Source organism: Geotrypetes seraphini, chromosome 8, assembly GCF_902459505.1.
Source record: "Geotrypetes seraphini chromosome 8, aGeoSer1.1, whole genome shotgun sequence".
NCBI lineage: Eukaryota > Metazoa > Chordata > Amphibia > Gymnophiona > Dermophiidae > Geotrypetes > Geotrypetes seraphini.
In genome coordinates, this window is record NC_047091.1 from 156,797,573 (window position 1) to 156,823,267 (window position 25,695).

Here is a 25,695-nt window from a genome sequence, read left to right on the forward strand (position 1 = left end):
TTTCAGGTCCTCTCTGCATCCTTCCTAATCAGACTATAGAACAGGTTTGTGCCTTGAAAATGTGGGGGAAGAGGATTTCACTGAAAATTACTCTCCTGTGCCTGGCTAAGGCCCTTATTTTAGAAGCATTTATACATATAAACGGAGGCATTTACACATGCAAGTATAAACAGTGGCCCCGATGCTCAAAACTTGCCATGTCTTTAACATTCGTCGCTAAACCAGTTCTAAACAGTTTAGCATACGAGTATTTTAGCTTCAGATGTACAAAATGGCTCCGCGCGGTAGTTTCCATGATCCGTGGCTGCCTCCAAGAATAGTATGGAAATGAAGCGCCGATCTTTAATGCTGCAAAATTACCGGCAGGTCTGAATCAAGTGTGTTAAAAGCATATACCAGCAGGTCTGAGGCTGCCGAGTGCATGAGGTAGAAGGTAAAAAAATAAAAAAAATACATTTGCTGATTGTTCTCCACCCCCCACCCCCCAAGGCATTTATGACGTTCATCTAAGATGCACTGCAATAATGTACGCCCACGAAGTCGTTTTTCCTGGTGCATGTGCTTATTTATGCCCATTTCCGTAAACTATTTTGCACATGCGTCAGTCACCTTCTCCATTGACTGATCGGAAAGAATTCCCATGGACCTCATTTGCATGCAAAGTTCTTTTGAGCACTGCTTGTCATTTAGAAATCGGAAAATTTACAGCAGGTTAACAGGGACTTTTGAGCATCGGGTCCAGTGAAGTTAGCTGCTATTTACATGTGGGGAGCCACTCCGTGCAGAGATTTCAAGGGAGTGTGAAGGAAACATGATTTGGTTGGGGAAAAACCAACCAAACAAAAAAAAAAAACCTGACTGATGTGAGATGGGGAATACACCTGTCTGGGAAAATATCCCTTAAGGGTTTTACAGCAGCTCTCAGCCAAGCACAAATGTTATTTAAAATGCTCATTTCAGCCAGAGATTTACACAAGGGATTAAGGCAGTTGGTAGAACATTGCCTTAAAGAATTCCAAAACCAGAAATATCCCCACTTAGACCTCTCAATTTTGATGTCCACATTCTACAGTATATAAAATGGAGCTTCACCAATATTACATAAGTATACTTTGAGCAGGATCATAAAGTACCCGATGATGTCCATAGATCAGAAAATAGCACATGTCCATTCAATTTTCAAACTGTACACAAGCTCTTTTAGCCCCACTTCACTTTCTCGTACAAACCACGAATGCAGAAAGAGAGTTTTATTTGTATTATTATTTTACTTCTATTGTTCTATTCTTTTTTTATGTCTATCTTTAAAAAATTAAAATATTTTCGCAAACCACTTCAGGCTGTTTGATATCAAGTATAATAAATAGGCTACATTTAACAGATATTTACAGCTGTTAATTTTCAAAGGAAAACTATGCGAGCAGTTTCCCTTTTAAAACATGGCTGCAGCATGCATGGTCCCAAAACACCCATGTATATTATACAAAACTACCCCCACCTGGCCTCCATCTTACAGAGCCTGATCTCATCCTGACAGTTGCTCAGCTCAGAGAGCTAATCTTAGCTTTTCTGTCTAGTTTCAGCCAGGGAGAGTCCTTCCTAAGGCCACAACTCGCAGCCTAAGAGCACAGAATGGGAAAAGGTACCTGCAGCAATTCGTTCACAGGTGGTGAAGCATCCAGCTCGCTGCCCACAGGAAGGGTCTGAGGGGTGTAGAACCCATTGACAAGCAGGTCATAGAAGCGCATCCGGGTCTCACCTGCAGAGGGCACAAGACACACAGGTGAGTGAAAGGGCAGGTATTCATAATTAAAAAGGAAGAATACTCACTTGAACCCTAATAAGAACCAATGGTCCATCAAGCCCAGTAGCCCGTTCTCACGGTGGCCAATCCAGGTCACCAGTACCTGGTCAAAACCCAAAGAGCAGCAACATTCCAGGCTACCGATCCAGGGGAAACTATTGGAAAAATTTACAGCAGCAGTAACAAAATCTCAAGTCTGCTCTCCTTTAAAGCATCAATAGACTTACAAAAAGAAAACTGTAGCACAGGGAAGCAAAGAGAGAAAAATCAAAATGGTCCGTGGCCTAGGAAAGGAATGTCCGAGTCGGCTTCTATTCACAGCAGGGGCAAGAGGGGAATGAAGGATAAGCACTCGTTTGAAATGACAGGGAAAATGTGGTGTCAGGTCAAAACTGTGGAAGACAAAGGCACGCGACGACAACCGAGCGCAGTGCGGAGGCGCGCGCCGAAGAAAATAACTGTTTTTAGGGGCTCCGACGGGGGGGTGTGTGGGGGGAACCCCCCCCCCACTTTACTTTATACAGATCGCGCCGCATTGTGGGGGCGTTTCCTAAAAACAGGGAAAAAGTTAAGTTTACAGTATAATGAGGGGGGTTACAACCCCCCAAACCACCCACAATGCCGCCGCGATCTGTATTAAGTAAAGTGGGGGGGCTCCCCAACAAAACCCCCCGTCGGAGCCCCTAAAAACTGTCATTTTCTTCGGCGCGCGCCTCCATCTTGCGCTCAGTTGTCAGCGCGCGCCTTTGTCTTCCTCGGTTTTGTCTATTAACCGGAAAATGTTAATGGCATGTCATTTTTGCCTAAACATGAAAAGCCTGAAATTTCAGTTTTTATTCCCGTGTCATAAATAATGCAAATTTTGCGGCAACTGTACGAGTGGGTGCCTCAATGTAGGGCTGGCACCATAATGCAGTGCCGTGGGCGCCTATTCCATTCTAGAATATTAGCACAGCCCAATCTTGGTACAGTTACACCAGCTATGAGGGCTTCACTTATAGTATTATATAAGTTAAGAAGGTTATTTGGAGGCTTACCCATGCTCCACTCATATGCCTGACAGCCCAAGCACATGCCTTATAGAATGGGACTTTGGAATTATCAATTATCTCACCACTGCAAGCACCTAGTTAGAGAACTGCCCTTCACACACCAATAAAGTGCACTATTGGGGATTACTGAGCACTAGTTGTGATATAGTCTTCTGGGGGGGGAAAAAAACCCAACAACAAAATGAAGTCCCATAAACAAGAAGGGAAACTGAACAAAACAAAAATATTTTAGCTACACCCCTCTACAGGAAACAGATCTCCATCAAGGGCCCTCCAGCTCCTCAAACTGACTCAATCTCAAGTGGAAACGTTATTTATTTATAGGATTTGTATTCCACACTCTCTCATTCTGTCGTTCTGAGGAAAAGAAACCAGAATTGCTAGATATGTTTTATTGTATTTTAACTAAACCTCCCTTTTACAAAACCGAGATAGCGGTTATTAGCACGGGGAGCAGCGCTGAAAGCTCCGCACTGCTCCCGACGCTCAAAGGAACTCTATGAGCATTGGGAGAGGCGCGGAGCATTCAGCGGAGCTCCCTGAACTAATAACCGCTATTGCAGTTTAGTATAAGGGGGGGGGGGGCGGGAGTAAGTGACCCTTTTACCAAACAGCGGTAAAAAGTGGTCTTAGTGCACCCTTATGCAGGTAATTCCTAAGCACCAAAGCTGTCTTTACCACTGGGTTAAGTGGCCAATTTTTTTTATTTTTTGCAATAACAGTCACATGCTAATGTTTCCATGGTCATGCGGTCATTAGCAGGCAGCAGGGACCCGTTTGCTAAGCCTACACTAATTGGTTAGCGCAGCTACACTGCCGCGCCCTGACTGGAACAGAACATGCCTGCTTTCTGCGCCCAGACCCGTGTCAAAAAAAAAATTAGTTATTTTTATTGCATGGTTAGCATGTGCACATGGCAAAATTACTGAAGGATGCCACAGTGCCCCCACACACACACACATACACAGTATGCCATTTTTTCCTATGTATGGCAAATACAAGTTGATGCTTACTAAAGCTCTGTACAAGGGCCCCTACTTTTTTTGTACACGTTAAAAAGTTATTATGCAAGGTTTTCATTTGCCACTTTCCCTGTGAAAGACCATTCTTATAACACAATTTATCTCACAGGGATTTTTACACGGAATACTTTGAGCTAAACCTCTTCTAATTACACTGGAGTTTTCCAGGGATACAAGGATTCCTCTTACCATAAAATCTGCCCGTGCCAAGGGGTATATGGTTTCCAACAATGTCATTTTACAGCATGGTTCCCACTCAATGCGGCCCCCCCTAAGACTGCCAAAACGTGCCACATGTTCCACAAGCACAAGTAGCCGCTTCTTATCAAACCTTCCAAAGAGTGTTGATAGTAATTAATGCAAATGGGACGCAAGGAACTTTGCTGATGAATTCTGCTGAGCAGCTATTCAGATAATTGATAATGTTTCTGGCCCTGCGTGGAAAGCACGATCAACAGCCTTTACCAACCCAGACAGACAGCTATTCATGTTGGAAGTGAAGCCGCAGGTTTACTTGTAATACAAGGACAGGTGTTTATGCTGAGGGGATTTTTGGGGGACCCAGCAACGGTTTCTCATCACCTGCAACAGCACAGAACAAACGTACAGTGCACTGGTCCAATACATATCGCTACAGGTCCAGCACTTTACCACACAGCACTGCAGGAAGTGGAAAACAGAAGCTTCATCCAGTAAAATGAAGACTTCCATTACCTCATTGCACATACACAAAGGTAGTTAAATGTAGACTCTGCTAGATTTGTACACCGTCACCTGGGGGATCTATTATGAGAGAGTCTAATTTCATGAAACCATTTCCAGTGGCAGCACAGAGGCGAATGGGGAGTGCAGAAATAGTGGGCTGAGATCCAGGGAAGCCAGGGATCAAATCCCACTGTGGCTCCTTGTGGTCTCAGGCAAGTCACTTAACTCATCGCTGCCTAAGGTACAAATTTAAATTGTAAATCTTTTGGGGATAAGGGCATACCTGCTGTACCTGAATGTAACTTGCCTTGAGCTATTGCTGAAAAAGGCCAGAGAAAAATCTAAATTCCTTCCCTTCCCAAAGACCGAGTAGACCCTCTGAGGTCACCAAAAGAAGTTCAATGAAGAATTTTCCTTTGCACTTTCTTGTTTCGTGCAATCTAGGTTAACAGAAATGGAATTGCTCTTGCAGTCTAGCAGCCTCTTCCCTAAGAGCCCCTCAACTTACCAGTGCTGTATCACCCAACCGGTCAACATCACATCCCTTCTATAACCGAGCTCAAGGACAGCAAACATCCAGCTTGCTACCTCATAGACTTACGTGGCTTTTTTCTCCTAATTGCCTGACCTGACAATATTCTGAACCTGTTCCAGGTTTACTGAACAGGAAAAGTACATCCCTATACTATAAAGTAATATTAGGTCATCTGCTCACTACGGGTTTACTCAGGATCTCAACATGTCAGATATGCTGAGCTAGAGTTTAAGTGAGGAAGACCACTGCGATGTGGTCTATGTTTTGGGAAGTCTTCTCCTAAATACAGTCAAGCCCGCTCAGGAATGATCCAGACAATGTACATTCTTCTCCCTGTGCACCTGGAGTTGCTTCTTTTCTAATCACGGCAGTCACGATGAATCTGGGAGGAGCCTCTACATCAACCAATCAAAAATCGCCACACAACTGGGGATATTACATCATACTACTCAGTGGCATATGACATAATATCCCCAATTGTGTGGAGGTTTGATTGGTTAAAGTATTTGCACTCCATCTGTTGGAGGCTTAGGAATCTGTACATCCATGTGAGTCTGTGGGAATATTTAAAGACTGTACATGAATATTTAATTCAACCGAATTCTCACCACCTTCTAATTTGTGCAAGTCTCTGGTGAGACCCCGTCTTACATACTGAAGACAATTCCTCGATGGCACATATAAGAACATAAGAATTGCCGCAGCTGGGTCAGACAAGTGGTCCATTGTGCCCAGCAGTCCACTCACGCAGCAGCCCTTAGGTCAAAGACCAGTGCCCTAACTGAAACTAGCCTTATCTGCGTATGTTCTGGTTCAGCAGGAACTTGTCTAACTTTGTCTTGAATCCCTGGAGGGTGTTTTCCCCTAAAAGACTCCGGAAGAGCGTTCCAGTTTTCTACCACTCTCTGGGTGAAGAAGAACTTCCTTAAGTTTGTACTGAATCTATCCCCTTTCAGCTTTAGAGAGTGCCTTCTCGTTCTCCCTACCTTGGAGAGGGTGAACAACCTATCTTTATCTACTAAGTCTATTCCCTTCAGTATCTTGAATGTTTCGATCATGTCCCCTCGCAGTCTCCTCTTTTCAAGGGAGAAGAGGCCCAGTTTCTCTAATCTCTCATTGTATGGCAACTACTCCAGCCCTTTAACCAGTTTAGTCACTCTTCTCTAGACCCTTTCAAGTAGTACTGTGTCCTTCTATTTTATTGAGAGAACAGGCAACTCATACAATAATCAAATACAAACTTCAAACTTACACATTTGTTCCCCTATAGCCCCCCCTTTCAATACCAACAAATACACAGAAAGTCTGAACTCTTATGACTCCTCCCACTAAGAGACATCCTAAAACTCCCCCTCCCCCCAACATATTCTATAAAAGAAAAAGAAAGTTCCATGAATATGGTGCAGCAAGGCAAAAGGGACGGAGTCTGGAGTTGGCAGTTGAAAAGAAGGACACAGAGAGAAGGGACTTACCAGCTGAGCGGAGCTCACGGTGGGGAAGGGGAGATAAGTGAAGAGAGATAGTGAGGGGCAGCTGAGTGAGTGCATTTATAGGTCGGTAAGAGGAGTTTGAATTGTATTTGGAAACAGATGGGAAGCCAATGAAGTGACTTTAGAAGAGTGGCAACATGAGTGGTTACTCTCCCGGAATATAAGTCATGCAGACGAATTCTGGATGGATTGGAGGGAAGCGAGATGGCTAAGCGGAAGGCTTAAGAGTAGTGAGTTGCAGTAGTCTAAGCGCGAGATGATGAGGGCATGGATAAGTGTTTTGGTAGTGTGCTCAGACAGGAAGGGTTGGATTTTGATAATATTATTGAGGAAGAAACAGCAGGTTTTAGCGCTATGTTGTATCTGGGCGGTGAAGGAGAGAGAGGAGTCAAAGTTGACCCTGAGATTACAAGCAGACAAAACAGGAAGGATGAGAGTGTTGTCCACAGAGATGGAGAATTGGGAAGCAGACAGGTGAATTTAGGCGGGAAGTTGAGCAGCTTTGTTTAGCCATATTCAGTTTTAAATAGCGGTGAGACATCCAGGTTGCAATGTCGGACAGGCAGGCTGAAACTCTGGTCTGCGTTTCAATAGAGATATTTGGCGCAGAGAGGTAGATCTGAGAGTCATCAGCATAGAGGAGATACTGGAAGCTGTGGGAGGAGATCAACGCTCCAAGTGAGCAAGTGTAGATTGAGAAAAGGAATGGCTCCTGGACAGAGCCTTGAGGCTGTAGAGGAACCACCATTGCATATACTGAAGGTGCGATGGGGGAGATAGGAAGAAAACAAGAACAGAACAGAACCCTGGAATCCCAACAAAGACAGCATATCAAGGAGTAGGCGATGATCAACAGTATCAAAGGTGGCAGACAGATTGAGAAGGATGAGTATAGAGTAGAAGCCTTTTAATCTGGCCAAGAACAGGTCATTGGAAACTTTATTAAGGGCAGTTTCCGTGGAATGCAGTGGGCGAAAACCTGACTGAAGCGGATCCAGAATAGCATGTAATGAGAGGAAGTCCAGGCAACCTAGGCAGTCAGGTTTTCAGGACTACCAGGATAAATACATATGAAAGGTTTGGATGCAGTGGAGCTTATGATATGCAAATATTTCCCATGCCTGAATCCAAAATTCTGAGGAAGGGATCTCTGCATGACAAAGCCTGTAGTTCCAACACTCATTAAGCTGAGGCAATCACCACCAAAAAACATTGTCTTGATGGTAAGGTCTATCAGAGAAGCTTGCTCCAGAGGTTCATGGGGCACGCTAGCTAGCACCCAGAGAATAAAATTAAGATGTGATACCGGAAAAGGCTGTTGCACCAGAGGACAGAGGTACAAGGCACACTTCAAAAACCTGGCCACATCTGGATGTTCAGCTACAGCACACTTATTAATCATAGACCCAAAACACAAGAGTCATGCAGTCTGAATTTTTAGGGAGCCAACTCCTAGGCCTTTTTCCAGGCCTTCCTGCAGGGAAGCGAGCACCACAGTGATCGAAGCCGAGCTCAGGTCCTCACTCCTCTGAGCACACCAAGCTTGGAAGCACTTCCAGGTCGCCTTTTTCCTACATCTTAGAAAGGTGGAGACCACTCCATCTGAATAGCCTTTATGAGCTAGTGCCATGCGCTCAAGAGCTATGCCTTAAGACCAAAGCGTTCTGGATCCTATATGGCAATTGGACTCTGACTCCGAGTCAGGGAAGACATGGAAGTTTGAGACTTTGATCTCTTCATAGATGGACCAGGTCTGCATACCAGTCATCTCGGCCAGGCTGGTGCTACTAAAATCAACAGCCCCGGTGCACCATGATCCTGCACGAAAGTCTGCCTATCATGGGCAATGGAGGGAAGGCATAAAGAAGACCTGCCTTTAGCTAGGATTGCACCAGGACTTCCAGACCTTCACTTCCTGATTTGTATCTTTGACTGAAGAAATGAGCTGCCTTCTTGTTGGTGCTAATGCCATCAGATCAAATGTCGGGTGTCCCACTGATTTACAATGCAGGTGAAGGCTACCTGAGAGAGTGACCACTCCGCGAGATCTATGGTCTTCCAGCTTAAGAAATCCGTTTGCACATTGTCCACTTCTGAGAGTGCCAAGAGATGGGCCTCAACCCATCAAAACAGCATCTGCGCTTCTAAACGTAGCAGCACTCTTGGTGCCCCTCTGTCGATTGACATATGCTACCGCCATTGTGTTGTCTGAGAAAACTAGTATCGCTTTGTTCAGCAGCGAGCTCCCGAACGCCTGAAGAGCCAAGTAGATGGCAGTTGATTGACCACTTCCACTAGGAAGGGGATTAGCGTCCCTGAACTGGACACCCCTCACATTGTGCCCCCAGTCATAAAGGCTGCTGTCGTTCATATCACCCATGTAGAGATGCGAAGGGGAACTCCTCTGGTGAGAGACTGAGGCTCCAACCATCAGGCTAGACTGCAACAAGCTTCCACTGTTCAAGGTGGCTGCTGCTGGAGCACATCCCTCTATGGGCACCATCGGGAAAGGAACACATCCTGGAGCAGATGCAAGTGCGCCCTTGCACAGGGGACTATGTCCATGGTCAAAACCATTGATCATAGTACTTGCAAATAATGCCAGGCCATCGGAGCAGTCTCACTCCAAAACTCCTGTATCTGATGCAGAAGCCTCTCTCTGCAGACTTCTGGGAGGAACACTGTTTTCCCTTGTGTCAACCTGGACTCCCAGATACTCCAAGAACTGTGTTGACTCCAGGTGGCTTTTCCAAAAGTTGGCTACCCAGTCCAGTTTCTGCAGCAGCTGAATCACTCTTTGAACCTCAAGTTTGCCTTTGGATTTGGACTGGGCACTTATTAGCCAATCATCCAAATATGAATGTACTTGTATGCCCGCTCTGCACAGGTGTGCTGCAACAGCCATCATTACTTTGGTGAAGGTCCATGGCACTGAGGCTAGCCCAAAGGGCAAGGCTGTGAACTAGTAATGCCAGGCCATGAAATCACAAAACTTCCTGTGCTCTGGAAAAATTGGGAATGTGCAGATAGGCCTCCATCAAATTCAGGGAGGCAAAAGATTCCGGTAATGCCACTGATGCAATCACCGATCTCACAGTCTCCATTTCGAAACGGGCTGCATTCACTGCTTTGAGGTTTAGAATCGGCTTCCAGTCTTCTGAGCCTCTATGAAATATATTGAGTATCAGCTGGAGCCTGAGTCTTCCTCAGATACAGGCTCTATGGCTTCCAGATCCAGTCATCTTTGCACTGCTGCATGGACTTTGGCGGAGAGTCTAGAAAATTGTCCAGGAGGGGACAAAAGAACTCGAGCTTGTAGTACTCCTCCTGTATAAATGTCCAGCACTCAGCTATGGTTATCTCTGCCCACATTCCCCAATTGGCCAATAACCTCCCTCCAATGTGTGGAGGCTCGGCTGATGGCTTGATGTCATAACTGCTTCTTGGGAGATATGACAGAGCGGGATCCTGAAGATTGGGAGCACCTGGCCCCTCCAAATCTTTGTCTGGGTCTTGAAAAACTCTCTGGCCCAAAGGCCCTCCCTAGAACTGGCGATATTGTTTGGAGGTCTGAAAAGTACCGTGACCTGAACTCCTAAATGCTTGAGGTCTGGTGTCCTGTAAAGACTTCGGTTTGCAATCCCGCACACTGACCATAAAATCATCCAGACCTTTTCCAAAGAGTAAATGTCCCTTCAATGGTAATTTACACAAGTTTGCCTTGGAGGAGAAATGTGCCACCCAATGTCTGATCCATAGCATCCTGCAGGCAGAAGTGGAATAAGCAGACATTTTGCTCATGACTCTGAAAGGACCATACAGACATTAGAAACTGATGAACCCTCCCAGCAATTTTCTCCAAATCACAGCGCAACTAGGAGTGGCAAGCCCGGGCGACAAAATACGTTGCTGCAGTTACTTTTAAACCTGAGGCCGCAGCCTTGGAGCTACTTTATGAACAAAATCCAGCCTGCAGGCCTGGGCAGTCCTTTAATACCATGCTGTCTTCATTGAGAAGGGAGGTACGCTTGGTAACCTGCAACCACCAGGGAAACCACTTTTGGTAGAACAAAGAGCTGGTTAAAATTTAGCATATATCAGATATAGTCTCACCTTGGCTTGGGCCTCTTGAAGGGGCCCCTCTGAGACCTTCCAAAGGTCCGTGAGCATATTTGTAATGTCTTGATGAGAGGGAAAACAGGTGGCCTGTGCCTTTGTGCTGCTTATAAGCAAGCACTGTGTAGTAGAGGACTGCGGAGTCTCTATCTTTAATTACTGGAGAGATTCCATGATCACCTGCAAAAGTGCTGAAGGCATAAACAATCTACACACAGTAGGGTCCTCTCCAAGATCAGGGACCTCCACCAGATCTGGATCCAGCCCGCCTAGAACTGAAGCAGCATCTCCTGGTACAAAAGGATTCTGACTGGGAGAGTAAAGACATTGAAAGAGAGCCCTCTCCAGCCCAGTCTTCTTCAGACTGGACTTCCCCATCTTGCATATGGCACTGTTGCTGGGAAACTGTGCTTAAGGGGGGGGGACCCCCGGCGCCAGTTTGGCTATGATCCCTGAGGGTTTCATGCGGTCCTTATTAAATCCTGGAAGCTTCAAACATCATATTGAGGAATGCAGGGGGAAACCCCTGTCTAGGACATCTAGATGGCCCCTGCGGATGCTCATGATCTCCTTTCTGGGGTTTTGCAGCCACATCACAGCTGCGCTTCACCTGGGATGCACTTGTGCTGCTCCCCATTTCAAGCCTGGACTTTTTTCCTGGCCCTCACACCATCTGGGCACTAACACCCCTCAAGGGACTAGAAGAGGCTAAGCCAGTGGCTTACGCCCCCCCCCCCCCCCTTCACATGCCAAGCAGCACGGGAACACAGACGATCCTCATGTGGCTATCCATTGCAAATTTGGCATGAATTCAAGGTATCCTGGCCTGAGGAGTCCACATCTGTTTTTAAGCAAAATTGAGGTGTTTCAAGGCAGATAGATGCTTTTATTTTCAAATCAGAAAATCCAAGATGGCCACTGCAGCAGCGATTTTAGCTCCAAAAACAGCTCAGGGGAGCCACGCTGGGGTCCAAAAACTAGCTATTTTGGGATGTTAGATGTGGAAGAACCCAACTCTAACCCCATAACCCAAAAACATGATTTTAAGAACCCCCCTCCCAAATTTTGGTTTTCAGACTGTCAGCCTGTTACTCACTGTGCCATGATGTAGTGGAAGCTGCAAGTGTTGAAGCTGCAAACAGCTTACAGGGAGAACTTCTGCCTCAACAAGCCTGGAATCCAGACTGCTTGTGTCTTCGGACTGCCTCTCGGGCCCAACGAACTGGCTAGAAATCTCAACCCCTACCGGACCTCACACAAGTAAACAGGTGGAGGAAGCAGTCGGCCCTGATCCCAGAAAAGGTGCCATGGAACCATTCAGCCTGCACCAAAGCCCACTGCAGACAAACCTGGGGCGAGCATTGTTCCCAAGGGAATGGTCCCCAAATCCATGAACTGGTAGTGCAGGCTGTCCAAGTGGGTACACTGCAAAAGCAGTCTGCCCCTTGGAAGCAGACATAAGAATTGCCACTGCTGGGTCAGACCAGTGGTCCATTGTGCCCAGCAGTCCGCTCACACGGCGGCCCTTAGGTCAAAGACCAGTGCCCTATTTGAGTCTCGCCTTACATGCGTACGTTCCGGTTCAGCAGGAACTTGTCTAACCTTGTCTTGAATCCATGGAGGGTGCTTTCCCCTATAACAGCTTCTGGAAGAGCGTTCCAGATTTCTACCACTCTCTGGGTGAAGAAGAACTTCCTTACGTTTATACGGAATCTATCCCCTTTCCAAGATTGGGATCCTATGTAGCACCAAAAAGCCTCGCAAACGGTCCAAAAAACTGAATATAATTGAAAAATAAAAACGAGCAGAAAATACCGGCTCCTAACATCTCACTTGTAAAGAAACAACTGAGGAACTAGAGGACAGCCCAGAGGGATGGGATGCGGAGCAAAAGAAGCTTTTTCAAAGAATTCTTGCGAGAAGGGACTGACTACCCACAGGTTCAGGAATACAGTGTCTATCACATCAGAAAGCCAATATTCATCACCAGAGCTCAGCTTTGTCCCTGGACTTCCTCAACACTGCACAGATATTCAGCAGCACTACCTGTTGAATACTGATGGCCGGCCTGCTCAAGCATGGTTTAAGCACTGAATATCAACCCCCTTCGAATACAGAGTGAACTGCTGCCAATGCTTGACAAAGTGACACCTAGTGGCCAGGTTCAGGGTGAACATGTATCGGAATTCTTAGCAAGAGCTGCACTCTATGGACCCGAGATACAATGGCTGCATTAACAGGAAGAATTGAGGCAAGGATTCCAAAAAAATAAAAAGAGGTTTGGAAACCCTGGACATATGTAAATGAAGATTGATTGGAAAGCTTTAAAAAGGAATAAAATGCTGCCGTATCAAAGAAACTAAAATTTAAAATAAGCAGGATGCACAAACCAAGAAATATGGGGTGGGCGGGGAGGTTAAACATTAAAAGAAAAATTAATTTTCCACAATTTTTTTGCCTGAGAAGTCCTACCTTCCAAACCACTGTCAAAAGTTACATCACACCTTTGAGTACAGTATGATCAGCTATACAAACATCAGAATGCATGTTATTTACTCTTTCATATCTTCAGGGGCAGCAGAAAACCTTTGTGGTTGGAGGGACCTAACAAACCTCTCTATGGCTCTGCCCCCAAGCTCTCTGTGTTGGGCAAAATATTAGTTAGTACAAAGCCCCTGTGGCTCGCTTCATTCACATGCTGCAAACACAACAGTTTGTAGAAGTCATCTCATTCAAAAGCTGTTACGTTTTCTGCACATTTTTTTTTTTAATTCTATGCTGGATGGATAATTTGGGAGTGATTCCATGAAGATATATACCATACTGGGAAGATATTTCAAATATAAACACCCTGACTTATTGCACAGTCTGGACTGATGATTATAAAATCTGTGGTTTTTGTCTGCAAAATTGATTTAATGCAGATACACGTTTGATGGCCCATTAAATATATGCTTTCAACAAAGAATCCGTATAGGGTTTTGAACTATAGGTAGTGCGTCTTTAACTTACTCTAGGAACATTTTAATTTCCACTCTGTTGCTGGGGATTTATTGATAACAAACGACTTTCTATTTTCCTAGACACTTTAGGAATTGGTATTATAGTAGGTAATACTTTGATTAATGTAGATTGATGATCTCTGAGAAACAGTAACTCTTTTGAAATCTGGGTCCACTGCTGACCTTGTCCTACTTTAACCGCTGTTATGTCTGAGAGATTTCTAAGTACAGTACTACTATTACTAATTTCTATGGCACTGCTACACATACATAGCGCTGTACAGTCCCTGCTCAGATTCCGTGTACAGTCCCTGCTTACATTCTAATTAACAGATGAACAGGATGAGTAAAGACTAGAGAATTTCTTAGGCATGGGTGCATAACAAGTGGAGGCTAGGAGTGAAAAACAACTGCTAGGGATGGAACGTGTCATACTGACTCGAGCAGTTTGTTCCAGGCCTATGGTACAGCAAGAGAGAAGGGACGTAGTCTGGAGCTGGCAGTAAAGGAAAAGGATACAGTTAAGAGAAACCTGACAGATAAACAGAGTTCCCAGGGAGGCGTGTAAGGGGAGATAAGAGACGAGAGATATTGGGGAGCTGCAGAGTGAATGCACTTGTAGGTTAGTAAGAGTTTGAACTGTATGCAGAAATGGATGGGGGAGCCAGAGAAGTGAATTGAGGACAGGGGTGATGTGGGTGTATCGACTGGCAGAATATGAGTCGCGCAGCAGAATTTTGAATGGATTGAAAGGGAGAGAGATTGTTAAGTGGAAGGCCAGCGAGAAGCAAGTTGCACCGAGAGGACAGATTGGATTTCGGTGATGTTATAGAGAGAAAGAAATGACAGGATTTGGCGGTCTGTTGGATATGTGCAGAGCAAGATAGAGAGGAGTCAAAGATGACCCCAGGGTTGCGAGCTGACGAGACAGGGAGGATGGGATAGAAAAGTGTGGGGGACAGGAGAGGTGGGTTTGGTAGGAAGATAAGCAGCTCAGTCTTAGCCGTGTTCAGTTTTAAAAGGTGGCAGGACATCCAGGCAGGCTGAGATTTGAGTCTGGATTCCTGGAGAGATTTCTGGTGTAGAAAAGTAAACCTGGGAGTCGTCAGCATAGAGGCGATATTGAAAGCCATGGGAGGAAAGCAGAGCACCTAGGGAATATAGATGGAGAAAAGAAGAGGTCCTAGGACAGAGCCCTGGGGAACCCCAATTGACAGCAGGATGGCAGTGGATGAGGAACCCCCACTGCATACATTAAAGGTGTGATGCGAGGGATAGAAAGAGAGCCAGGAAGGTACAGAGCCCTAGAATCCAAGTGAGGACAGAATTTCAAGGAGAAGGTTGTGTGGTCTGATCTACAGTGTCAAAAGCAGCAGACAGGTTGAGAAGGATGAGAATAGACTAGAGACTGTACTTGGCGGTAGGGTTATCTTTGCTAGATTTTGCATACATTCGGTTTGTTCCTTACAGGCTTGGACTGACTTATGCTGGAAAATTCCATCTTGTTAACTGAATCAGTTAGATTCCTCTGCTCCATGCAGCTGTCTCTCTGCTAGACCCAAACCCCCTTGTTCTCTCATGTGGCAGAAACTTGCTAAGCAATTGTTAATGCTATAAATCATTATATATACATCCTAAAATACCAAAAGCAGATATGCCTCCTTTACCCGCATAAGAGCAAACGAAGCTTACAGGTAGAACATTTAATAGCAAATACAAAAAAGTGTAGAACCCCCCGTAATTAATAACTGTGAACCACTACATAAAGCCACACCATGTTTTCTCTGAATCAAAGACCATCATAAAACCTACTGTCCACAACGCATTTCTTTCATAATAAAGCCAGAAAAAAATAAATAAAACTGCATCAATTCATAAATATTTCATGATACTACATTTTAAAGTATCTAATTTAGCTTCACGTATGCACACTGTAATTTAGGAAACTTATGAAAAGGTCTTTGCACATTTTTTTTGTCTAAGGCTTTTAAGTATCCCATGTCTACATGGGCAAAACTCCTAAATAGTTAAAAATGAAACCAAATGAGGGATACTTTCTTTGTGCAGTATAATCTAATTAACTTAATGGGCTCCAGAGAAATAATAGTTTTACCAGTAGGCCCAGATTTTAAAACCTTTAAAGTATTATTACTGTTTCTTAGAGAGACAGAGCAATCACATTGCATTCATCACAGTTTTACTACTTATGCAAAAAAAAAAAAAAAGGAATTCCACTAGCTTCCTAACGCGTCAACTCTAGACAAAGGGAAAGCCGTTTGTTATGGGTAAATCCTTTGCAACCGAGATGTGAAATTGCTCTTAACTAAGCACTTAGTTTAGCCCAGGACACCGCCAGCCCCTTTGCTTTAAAATGCTCGAGATCTAAAGAGGTGTCAAGGAGGGCAATTTGGTCTCGGGGGCAACGTAAGCAAACCTGACAGTGACAGGACAACAGCGTTTTGTAAAAATACAGCCCTCGCGCTCCGGTCTCCTAGCAACAGACAACACTTCAGCGCACGTGACTCACAAAGTCCAGGGACAACATCCACACACACACAGACTCACACCACGTTCACACACACACTGCTCGATATGATTCGAGAAAGATTTGAACCCGACGATCGTGGAACGGAAACACTTTGGGCTTTTGTTTTTCTCTTGCCAAAAAAAAAAAAAAAAAAAAAAAAAAACCCCCACCCAACACTCACCTTTGGTGTCCAGCTCCACGTGAATGATGTTGCCCATGACCGACGTGTTGTGAAGATGCTGCACCGCTTCCCGGGCCCCCTTAACTGTGGCAAAAATCACTTTGGCGATCCCCAGGTGCTTCTTGTTCTTGGGGTTATAGAGGATCTCCACCTCCTCCACCTCGCCGTGCTTCTTGCACATCTCCGCCAGGAAGTTTTCGCGGATGTTGTCATTTAACTTGGCAAAAGTGACCTGCTTGGGAGGGACTGGCCCCACGTAGAACTCGTCGATCTGGGGGTAGAGGGGGGGGGGGCGAGAATGCACATTTTACAAACCAAATAGCTCCTAGTACACAAAATAATTACAAGGCTTGAGTGGGTGTCTTCTTTCAAAACGGTCAAACAAGAGTGTTTTCGTTTCTGGATCAATTCTTGTGGTTTGGGGATTTGTTTGGGGTTAGTAACGAAGGTAGACAAATCTATTTTAAGCATAATCGTTGTGTTCCCGAACAAATCACTAAAAAAATCCCTCATGTATTCGGAACATGAATATTGTCGATTTAAATATCCTGGTAATATTCAGTATATTCTAATAGTGTATATTAATCTTTGTTAGGCTAAAACTGATCCACAGAAAAGTAAACTTTAAATCGTTTGTTAAAAAAACAACATGAATTGTGCAGAAGTTATCTTTTAAACTTGGATAACGTTATTTTCGAACATATACCAGATTGCCTGCCAAGGTGTTTATGTGTGTTTGTTTTAAATAATGATATGTATGTTGATCTGTTCCCAGGGTAAAAAACAGTACCTTGAATTTTGGAACAGGCAGATCCAGCTCTTTCGTTTTGGTCCATATCCTTCCGATCCTGGGATCTAGGACAGAATCCACTGGAGGAATCCCCGAGTTCTAAAGACAGACAGAACTAAACATTAATTTAAAAGAAAACAAACATCAAACTAAATCCTGCAAGCTGAAAGCGGCAACAAAGTAAAATTCACACCGATCAAGCCAAAAGGGGAGGGGACAGAAGGGGAGCGTGGAGAAGGCATTTGGAGCTCTGACACACGGACACATGTCAAACTGCAGAAAATGCCAGTCACAGGGGGGGTGGAATTGATGCAATCTGATTTACAGAGCCATTCATACACAACAAGCTCTCTGGAATGAGCGACTTGTAGGAATCCAGGTTGATGCAGCGTGTCAAGTGGAAGTTAACTTCCAAAGGCTTAGGCAATGCTATCAGTTTAGCAGCTCTGCACAACTTTTTAAGAATTTCTCCCAGAAGGAAGGGACAGTTGCTGATCTGCAACTAGTCCCCATTATCTTTCTCAGCATGTGAGTTTGTTTTTCTGGACACCTACGAGCATGTTGAAATTCTGCCCATCGTAGCGATACAGTTTGTGCTGTCCTTTTTTCAGAGCCGGGTCAATAATCAACTTGTAACTTCTCCAATGGTGACTTCTCTTCTCGCCTGAAGTGCTAGCTTGGTTGCTGTTCTCCATTCCGTTGATCCAACCTGCAAGCAGGGAACCAAAGTCGGGAGGGTAGGGGGGGGGGAGTGGGAAGCAAAGAGAAAAACATTAAAACAACCGACAGAAAGGGAGGGAGAATACGTTTCAGAAATCAATAAGGTCTGGATCTGGAAATATATAATCTAGATAGGTCTTCAGCAAAAGAGTGAGACGACAGACAGAAGAACAGAAGAGAGAGAGAGAAAAGGGACCGAATCTCACTTGAACTCTGCTTTTTGCCATGGTCTTCGGGGTGTCTGTTTTTTTCTCCCGGTTTGAAAGACATTGCGTTCCGTCGCGGATCGTCTCTTCCCACGGAAAGACAAGCTCCTCTTTACATTTCTCCGGCTGCATTACATGGTTTTAAAGGCTACTGCCTCCTTTTTGCGAGCCAACACATACTGTGTGTGCTTCTGCTCGCTCTCAGGCATCCCACAATACACCACTATAGAGCGTAGCCCGGGCCTAGCCTGTGATTCCCGACGCACATTCCACACCGCCCGAGCCGCGCCGGAAATAACAGCCCAGCTCACGGGAGGAGGGGCGTGGGGGGGAGAGTGGGACAGGCGCCCCTGGAACTGGGGAATGGAAACCACTCGGGAGCCTCCTCCCTCCACTTCGGCAGGCGGTGTAAATTTCTCTTTTGTTGTTCAGTTTATGGCTGCCGGCAGGCGCGCTAAGCTGATCGTGGAATCTGCGAGCTGCGTTTACCTTAGCCGAAACTGTTTCTAAACAAGATGGACCTAGGGGGGGTTGGTGCAAGTTTGGCTCCTCGGGCTGAGCTGCTGAGGTCCATCCAGCCGCTGCTCTCTGTCGATGTTGGTTCCTAGGAATTTGCATATGTTTTTTAAGCAGCACAGCTTTTCACCGCACTTTGGATATTTTTTATTTTTATTTTTGTAAAAGAGGGAACCGATAAATACCAAAACACATAAAGCTTGTCTGCAGGGAGGCAATTGTTTTTGTGCTTTATTAAAATTCCTGGGGTTGCATCAGCCAATCCTACTTTAAGTTTCCGTTTTGGTGTAGTAATTAATTAGTATTTATTTATTTTGGGCTGCATTTTTTTTAACGTCTTCCAGTTCTCTGGCTCAGAACTCGTCCAGGTGTTGTCTCGCATTGTGCTTTCTGGTTGGGATTCTGCCCCGGTTTAGTTATTGGCCGCCGAAAAACACCAGGTCTGGGCAGCCAATCAGCGCGAAGCTTCCATTTGGCTTGCGTTATTAGACGCAGATCTAAAAACATCCTTCATCAGACAGCTAAGGAGAGGCCAACAGATCAGGCAGCCATTTTTCTGCAATGGGATTAGTGGCCAACTGAGGGTTTTCCTTTGTTCCAAAAGGGATACTTTGTCTGAATCCACCATCCATTTCAGGACTGCTAAGTGTGTATTAATGTTTGCCAACATTTTAAAGGATTCAAGAAGAAGGAAAATTATTAAAAGATTCGGATTTTTTTCCTATGATTTGGAGTCCATCTTTGTAACTAGGTCATGGGCACACCCTTATGTCAGCAATGACTATTTGAATTCAAATAAGTAAATAACAGTTTTTTGTTTGTTTGGTTGTTTGTTTTTTTTCTATATCTCTATATGTATTATTACTGAACAATACATTTTAAAGTATAATTTTGTGAACACTTAAAACTGCCTGCCCATTTCTTAACTCCTTTGTTCTTTCAAGTCAGTGATTTAAAATACCAGTTTTAAAAATGGTGAATTCTTGAAAAAGCTAGAAAGAAATCTTATTATAAACCTTTTCTTTGACGTTGTAAGTACCCAATCAATTCTGTAGTTCTATATATATATTTTTTTATTTATTTTTTTTTGTAATTTTAATGTAACTGAAGCTGTCCTTTTTTTCTGCTCCTTTTATCTGCATGCTTGTCTTTTGTGATCTGCTCAAGCAAAGCAACGTGTCGAAACTAGCAACTTATAAAATAATTAAACTATAGTTTGATTTTGTGTTTCCATAAAACGTTAAGGCAACTGTTCCAGGGTCAGTATCTTGAAGACTGTAGCCATTTTCATAACTGATAAGCTGTGAAAATAAACCCTGAGCTTCCTTGGAGAGGAGGAAGATTCTCAGTCTAGAAAGATGAAGAACCTCGACAAGATGATCCTGCCAATCCTACAACATCAAGATAATTGTGCAACACTTGGAAGGTTTAGCTTAATGCACCACTAATGCCCTGTAGCTAAAGACCAACAGCCCTAACATTATTTTTTTTTCATTTAGATAAGGCTGGGGAAATACTACTAAAACAATTCTATATTTTTTTTAATGTCCAAAAACAAGAAGTAATCAAACCAACGTCACCTTCAGACTTCAACAATGGCGCGCTGGTAAGTAAATCCTTTTGCCCTTGCAGTGAAGGAAAAAAACATGTAGCCAAGGCCTTCGCAAAAAACTGTTCTGGCCAAGCACAGACAAAAAAAAAATCCTTTAATGTGTGTGTCTTACTATCTATCGTATTTCTTTACACACACAGTTCTCTTTTAAAGCTGATGCTGATTTTTTTTTTTTTTTCCTGAAACCCTTGCTTGCCAGCTTTGCTGGTTTTGTGGGGAGGGTGCTGGGAAGGCACCAGCCTGCACCCTAAGTAAGCACTTCGAAAAGAGTTTCCTGTTTAAAAATATGTTTATAGTATTGAGAGGAAAAGTGGTGGTCAGAAAAAAAAATGTGTAAGGGTTGATGTTAGAAATTGGTCAGCAGTCCCTTTTTTTTTTTTGGGGGGGGGGGGAAAGGATTGCAATTTTTTTTTAAATGGATCTTTAAATGATGCATTTGATAGTGGCAGTTTTGCTATTTAACATGAAAAAAAACCCTGCCACGATCTGAACAGTTTTGGTGGGTTTTTATCGGATCACTCCTAAGCTTGATCCCAAGGGCAGCGAATGAGAGTTGGCTGCTGCGTCATTCGCCATGTTGTCGGCGCTTTCCTTTCTTGCTTTCCCTTTTGTGTGTAGTGGGGGGGGGGGAAAGAACTATCTTGTTTTCCCTTTTCTCACCGAGCAGGTTTTTGCAAGAGCTGGTAAGGGGAGGGGATGATGGTGATCTGCCCTTTTTTTTTTGGTTTGTGTACTGGGGTGTACTGTTTTGAGACCTGCAACAGGAGGGCAGCACACTGAGGAGCTGCAGCAAGATGGCGGCCGGATAGGCTTGTTGTTTTGCCGCGGGCTCTCTGCAGCAGTCTGCCAGCGTGGAGGGGGGAGGGGAGGCGTTTAAAGGGCCAGCAGCAGCCAGACAAAGGAGCCTGGGCGGCGGAGGCAGGCGAGGTGCCACTGCTCACCCCGCTGTGCTTGTTCTCTCTCCCACGCAGCGCTGCTTTTTGTCAAGAGTTCGCATCAGGAGCCTTTGGTCATCACCAGGCTTTCTTTCCATCCGTGTGTGGCTGAGCATCCATATAGGCTGTCTTGAAAAGGATGGAAATCCACAGCTGCGTTGGTCGGGCAACTTAAACTAGATACCAGGTCAAAAGTGAGAGATTCTTGTGCCACTGTGAGCCATGAAACCAAAAGGCAAGCGATGCTCAGAATGCAGAAATTATGGTATAGAAGCTGTTAAGGAGATTGAGGGAAAACACCTGAAACAACCCCCTCCCTTTCTTTTTTTTTTTCTTTTTTTTTAATAAGGGTGTGATACATATTCAGTATGGTACAAGGGGCTTGGTATTTTAAAATATAACTGCTGTTTTGCAAGATGTATAAAAACTACATCGAGGTGCATGAAATACTCTTATTTTATGGCAGCCTATCTGTGTGTGTACTATAGAGAGTATATCACAAGGTTACCAAATCCCTTGTCCTAATCTGGACGCGTGGAAAGTTAAGTAATTAACCAAGGTCACACAGTGGATATCTGGGTAACAGAAAACCTAGATTTCCCAGTTTCAAAGCTCTATGCTTGTTATTGGGCTGCAGGCATGATCTGGTTCAGTCTCTTCAGCAGAGAGCATCTGTCTTTTTGAAGTCGGATAAATTTGGGGATAGAAGGGTATAGATAGAGGATTACTACACAGGTCCTGGACCTGTTGGGCCGCCGCGTGAGCAGGCTGCTGGGCACGATGGACCCCAGGTCTGACCCAGCGGAGGCATTGCTTATGTTCTTATGTTTTTTGCTCTTGAACTTTCCATGCTGTCCAGTTAAGGGTGGGTGAGTCTCACAAGCTTGGCCCTCCTTATATAGGCTAGATTGATTCATTATTCATAGATCAGGATAACTATTATAAACCAAGAGCCCCCACTGCTTTTAGTGAGCTCCACAAGACAGTTTTCTTCCATTCTAAGCTTTATGACAAAAAACTTAAAGAATCTGGCTACAGTTCCAGTATGTCCAACCTTATAAGTGGGTGCTGAAAAGGTCTCAGCCCAACCAAAAAGAGAATGATGTGGATATGGTTCAATCGGTGATCTGAAATGATGTCAAAACATAGAATTTTATTTCTGCAGATTGGCACTTAATGAAATAGAGTAACACTCTTTTTAGCTAAAATGCTAAAATAATGCTCAGAATGTAGGAAGTTGGATGGTCATGCCCCTCCTATTCGATAACAAAAAATAGTAAATGGTGGTAGATTAAAAATGACATGGGCCATTTTGTTGGCCCAATAGGGTAGGAGTTGTGTAAGTCATTTCACTTCTGTTTTGAATTGACATGTTCAATGTTTGGTCTCCATCCTCTTATCAATTTAGGGAACCTCTGTATATCATGTGCTAATACAGAGATGTTTAAAGCTGCTGGTTCATCTTTTTCCTAACGCATGACACTTGTTGTATGGCTTTTCATTGTCAAGTATGTTCTTTAAACTCGTGTTTGTCGGGAACTTCCAGTTCTTCTGGTTGTTCAACTTTTTAGCAGTTGTGTCTGCCACAAATTTTACCCTGAAATAAATTAAATCCTGTTTTATTCTGTTTTGGTCACTTTTGTCAAATTCCAAATTGCTGCCCTCGGTTGGTGGAAAAATATTACATAGAATTGTTATCTTGTCAGTAGGAAAAACTCTTTAAGCTTCTGTAGATGACTGTTGCAGTTGTCTGGGTCTTGTTTCGTCTGAGTAAGTGGAACTGACATTTCAGCCATTGTGTTGTCTGTCTTCACAATAAAAAGTCACAGCATGATTGCTGAAAAGTTGGTTCCACTTAAGATGTGGCAAGACCCCAGACAACTGTTAACAATCATGAAAACTCCATGTTCTTAAATGTTACAGGGAAATACTTTATAAAGCAATAGGAGGAAAAAATTTTTCACTCGGAGAAAAGTTAAGCTCTGGATTGCCAGAGGTTGTGGTAAGAGTGGATAACGTAACTGGTTTTAAAAGAGAGGTTTGGACAATTTCCTGGAGGGAAAAGTCCATAGTCTGTTATTGAGAGAGACATGGGGGAAGCAAGCCACTGCTTGCCTTGGGTCACATGGAATGTTGCTACTCCCTTGGGTTTTGACCAGGTACTAGGGACATGGATTGGCCACCGTGAGAATGGGCTTATGGGCCTGATAGGCCACTGATCTGACCCAGTAAGGCTGCTATTATGTCCTTATGTCGCCTTTTAAAACCCCCAGTTTTTGACACTTTTATATTTTAAGATGATTGGATTTTGGCTATTTTATGAAAGATACATGATATGGGCAGTAGCAAACTGAGCACTAGAGAGGGGTTTTTTTGTTTGTTTGTTTTGGGGGGTTTTTTGGTGGGGAGTAATTTACTACTCTAGCTTCAGGTTTCTTGAAAGTTGACAGAAAAATTCCAGTGTGTGAGTGAAAAGATCAGCGTATGACACTTTGAAGGTTAATGCTATATCACATTGTCTGTGGGCAGGATGCAGTGTCTGTTCACCATTTCTTTCTTTCTGAAATAGCACAGGGATATTTTGAAACTCCTCTAGAGAGCCCGAACAGGAAATTCAGAGTTTCCTGTCTCCACTGTAAAACTTGCACTGGTACTGATATCAACCAAAACCAACTAGAAAAGCAGGGGTGAATCTTCTCTGCTGTGTTTTGTGTATTAACCATATTCATAAGTAGATGTTTGGACTTGCATATGGTGCTAGAGGTTCTCCCATAACTGAGTGTAATATCCTGCTTCCCCAGCCTGTCACTTGGAAGAAATTCAAATGTTTGAAGGCCGTTCCCAGGAGGCGTAGCTTGTCGGCTTTGTGCTTTTTATGGCAAAATCATGGGGAAGTGCAAGGTGTTTTTTCTGGCTTTCATGGCCATCTTTCAGCCTTTCTCATATTACCTGCTAAGCTTGCTTACAATGGGGCTATATTGTCTCTTCATGTGCATAGGTTTTTTGTGGGGTTGTTTTTTTTTTTTTTGGGGGGGGGGAAGGGGGTTCTTTTTTTTTTTTTTTTTTTTTTTTTTTGCCATAATCCACTGCTAACTGGTTTATCTAGTCCACGCTGCCAAGCACAGAATTCAAGTGCCTTTCAAATACCACTCCTTATCGAAGACGGTTCTTATCAAGTAACCAGACTGGCTTGCTAGCTCAACAGATGGAGTTCATTATATCTGCACTTGGTACTCTCCTCATAAGGAGTTAAATGCTTCCAAGACACACCTCCGAAACCAGGCTGGGCAGGACCTATGACAAGTTAACCTAATGATTTCCAAATGAGTTCTTGACTCTCTTAAGATCCCTCTAGTTTCTTATCTTACAACTGAATGAATATTTGGGGTGAATTTCAGTATATCTCTCTGAATATAGAGCAGCAGAACAATTTGGCTGCTATGAGCACTTCCTACCTTCTTGGGTCTCTCACTTAAGCTACTGCACCTTCAGATAGATTCAGGGTTGCTTTACTTACTAAGGTTCATTTTATTTTCCCAATCAGATCTTTAGAATCTATTTGATTTATACAGTACTACAGCCTTAGTTTAAGGTGAACTGGTCGATTGCAGTGTTGGTGCCACCTTTTGATGTGTGTAGCAATTATTGGATATTTTTGTGTTTTATGAAACTTAATAGAAGTGAGACAAAAAAAACTCGAGTGTTTGAATGCGGCAACTTCTTTGTGAAAGCAATTGCGTTATGTTCATTGTGGTGATATGCTTGGGGCACGAGCATCTCTGCGAAATAAAGTTACTCTCTTCGATAGCTTATTGGCCGTTCCCTTTTAATAGCTACTGTTTCTGTTTCGCAGCATAAATGAGATTGAACTTGAAGAAATAGCCTCAACTGCACATGTTTTTCTTATAGCCTTTGTCATACTGGTGTTTGAGAGATTCTGTGGCTCGTTAACCAGATGAGAGCAACTAACACATTTTCCCTTTTTATGTTAAGTTTCTCTGATTTGATGGCCTAACTTTTTAATACAGTAGCTGACTATGAAAGACAAAAAAAACCTTGCTTTCATAAGTTTTTTTTAAATATTTGATACAGTTGTAAACCTAAGTGAGCAGGTCGCCCTCCATAAGGAAATCTGAAAGCTAAGGATCCCAAAAATACAGGGACTGTCTCCTTTTTCTCTTGCAATGTGCCATACAGATAGCATTAATAAGAGTACATTTAATCCTTCGGTCCAGAATTTCTTTAGTCCCCAACCTGTCCTAGATTTGCATGCTCCTTTTGGATTTGACATTAAATCTTATACCTAAATTGCCTCAATTTCATAAATATTGTAAATGTTCTTTTGAATAGCTTTGTTCTAGTTGGTGCTGGGCATTTTTTTTTTTTAATGTTATAGGTGTTAAGCATAGTAGGGAAGAATATGTGCTTTTTTTGTCAAGTGTAAGTCCTATCTGCCACAAATACAGATCAGTAATTTTGACT

At 43.7% G+C, this 25,695-nt stretch overlaps 1 protein-coding gene across 1 annotated transcript in view; it reads right to left on the reverse strand.

The window, feature by feature from the left end:
- Positions 1–20,577, reverse strand: part of SETD1B (SET domain containing 1B, histone lysine methyltransferase) — a 169,976-nt gene extending 149,399 nt beyond the window's left edge. Inside the window, 5 exon segments of the mRNA XM_033954071.1 lie at positions 1,647–1,759; positions 16,435–16,705; positions 17,225–17,323; positions 17,779–17,933; positions 18,151–20,577. Coding sequence (XP_033809962.1) covers positions 1,647–1,759; positions 16,435–16,705; positions 17,225–17,323; positions 17,779–17,933; positions 18,151–18,214 — 702 coding nt within the window. The 5' untranslated portion in view covers positions 18,215–20,577.
- Positions 20,578–25,695: the final 5,118 nt, after the last annotated feature.